This window comes from Triticum aestivum, chromosome 7A, assembly GCF_018294505.1.
Source record: "Triticum aestivum cultivar Chinese Spring chromosome 7A, IWGSC CS RefSeq v2.1, whole genome shotgun sequence".
NCBI lineage: Eukaryota > Viridiplantae > Streptophyta > Magnoliopsida > Poales > Poaceae > Triticum > Triticum aestivum.
Window position 1 is genome coordinate 19,977,313 of NC_057812.1, and position 2,202 is coordinate 19,979,514.

Below are 2,202 nucleotides of genomic sequence, written 5' to 3' on the forward strand. Positions count from 1 at the left end.
AATGCCCATAATGCATTCATCCTAATGATTTTTCTGTTTCATTACTGTTATTTTCAGTTTATCGTTATGTCTACTGGTAGAAGGTGACTATGGGTGGCATACAACCACTTATAAGTAAGTTAACTGTAGTTTTAGTTTGGATTTACCCCTCTCTCTGTTCTTAAAGTTAAAAATTTAAATTTACTTTACATGCATGTATGTCTACTACCACCTCCGTCCTGGATTATTTGTGACCCTTGTATTTAGCTCATATTTTGAACATGATTTTTACTAATGTAATATAAGTGATAAATAGCAAAAATAATATCATTAGAAACTATGTTCAAATACAAATTCAACAATATTTTTTTATGACATACATTAACATTTTTTTAGTTAACTATACGGTCAAAGTTTGGCACAAAATGCGAAGAGAGCCAATAAATCAGAACGGTGGTATTATTTAATCAATGTTCATGCAAATAGTTCATAATTTTAGTCAATGCACGGCAACCGTATATTGACGCATATCCCACGCATACTTAATTAGCTTGTGCGGGAAAAGATATACTCCCTCCGTTCCCTAATATATAGTTTTTTCTAGATTCATATGTATGTAGATGCATTTTAGTATATATGTTCATTTATTTTAATAGGTATGTAGTCAAATATTAAATTTCTAAAAGTTTTATATTAGGGAACGAAGGTAAGTACGTGTTAGGCTGGACGGTGGAAAAAAGAATTGTGCAACTCTATGTGTACATTGAGAAAAAAAGACTATCATGCTAGTGAGTTGCCCAAAACAAAATTTCAGGCAACTTAAAATGTAAGCGAGGCACGTGAGGTCAACTTTACCAGCCGACCAAGAGGTGGATTAAGTGTTTGATATTGGAATTTTTCTAGGAATGCTTTCAAGAGCGCAGGTATACTCAAATTAACATAGGTGTGCATTTGAATCGGAAGTTCGTAAAATCCATGCTGAATTATAGATAGTCTGTAAGAAGGTGTATGTTTTACTCTTTATACGTACCTCATGTTCATAATAAGATCCTTCAGCTTCTTGGCTAGACCATCTAGATCCATTTTTTCAATGTTAACCAAGGGATCTTCTTCCTTGACCTTGATGCCTTCCTCAGTAGCATCTTTGGGCTTGACGATCTGTTGAAGCACGCGCTTCAGCAATCCCTTCAGATCTTCACCGCCGTTGAACGCCTGGGACACGGACACCTGCGCTTGGCGCTGGAAATCTGGCTCTAGCTGCCGGCACATCTCCATGGCCAGCGTAGTCTTTCCAAGCCCTCCGAACCCCACGATGGAGAAAACCTGGAGCTCCTCGTCAGTCACCGCCTTGAGATCCTTGGTGAGGATTTCAGCCTGCTCCTTGATCCCGACGAACTGATGAGGATTGTTCTCAGGACGGAGCGCATGCGCCGATGTCGCCACCGGCCGTACATGGACTGATGAAGGAGGTGGTCGGCTGACGCCGTAACGCGCATGGCGCTCGCTGATAACAACCGCACGAGCCTGGAGCGCCAGGATCTCGCGAGCCAGTCGACGGCGCGGGAAGAGCGTCGCCACCATGCGTTTGGACCAGACGTGAAAGCGATCTCTCGGCCGGCACCGGATGCGGAAGATGTAGAGGTGAACGCAGTCCTCCGCGTCGTAGGCGAGCTCGCTGACCTGCCTCACCCACTCCCGTATGAAGTGGTCAGCGGCGCCCTCCTCGGCATCGGAGTGCATGCGGAGGATGGCGTTCATGGTGGCCAGCTCGTCGCTGAGCTCAGCCACCTGGCCGCCGACGTCGCGGAGTTGCCGGTACTCCCCGCCCACCAGCTGCCCGACAATGGACACAAGCTGCGCCGCGCCCTCCATTCTCCCCCTCCCTTTTGATTGTTTCACTCTGGAATCTGGATGGTGCTGAAGAGAGATGAAGAGCTTTGTGCTGTGGCTCTCGATTATTGATGCGTTATGAAGGTCAAGGGAGGTCAGTGTAAGGTAACAGAGGATATATAGTTCTTTTTTCATGGAAAGAAAGAAATAATGTAGTTGGAACTTCGAAAAAAAATAAAGAAAAGACAAGCCATTGGCTGACGGTGAATTATAATACGAAGCAACTTGCACCACCAACACTCTACCCATGGCTAGACGCACATGACCAACTTGAAATAAAATCTTGTTTTCGGCGTATCCGTAGTAATACTGTGATGATGTAACTTTGCATTT

General features: G+C 44.1%; 1 protein-coding gene across 1 annotated transcript; it reads right to left on the reverse strand.

The window, feature by feature from the left end:
* Positions 1-999: 999 nt before the first annotated feature.
* LOC123154501 (disease resistance protein Pik-2-like) lies at positions 1,000-1,851 on the reverse strand. Its single transcript, XM_044573217.1, has one exon. It carries the CDS (start codon positions 1,849-1,851, stop codon positions 1,000-1,002), a length of 852 nt encoding a protein of 283 aa, XP_044429152.1.
* Between the last annotated feature and the right edge of the window lie 351 nt (positions 1,852-2,202).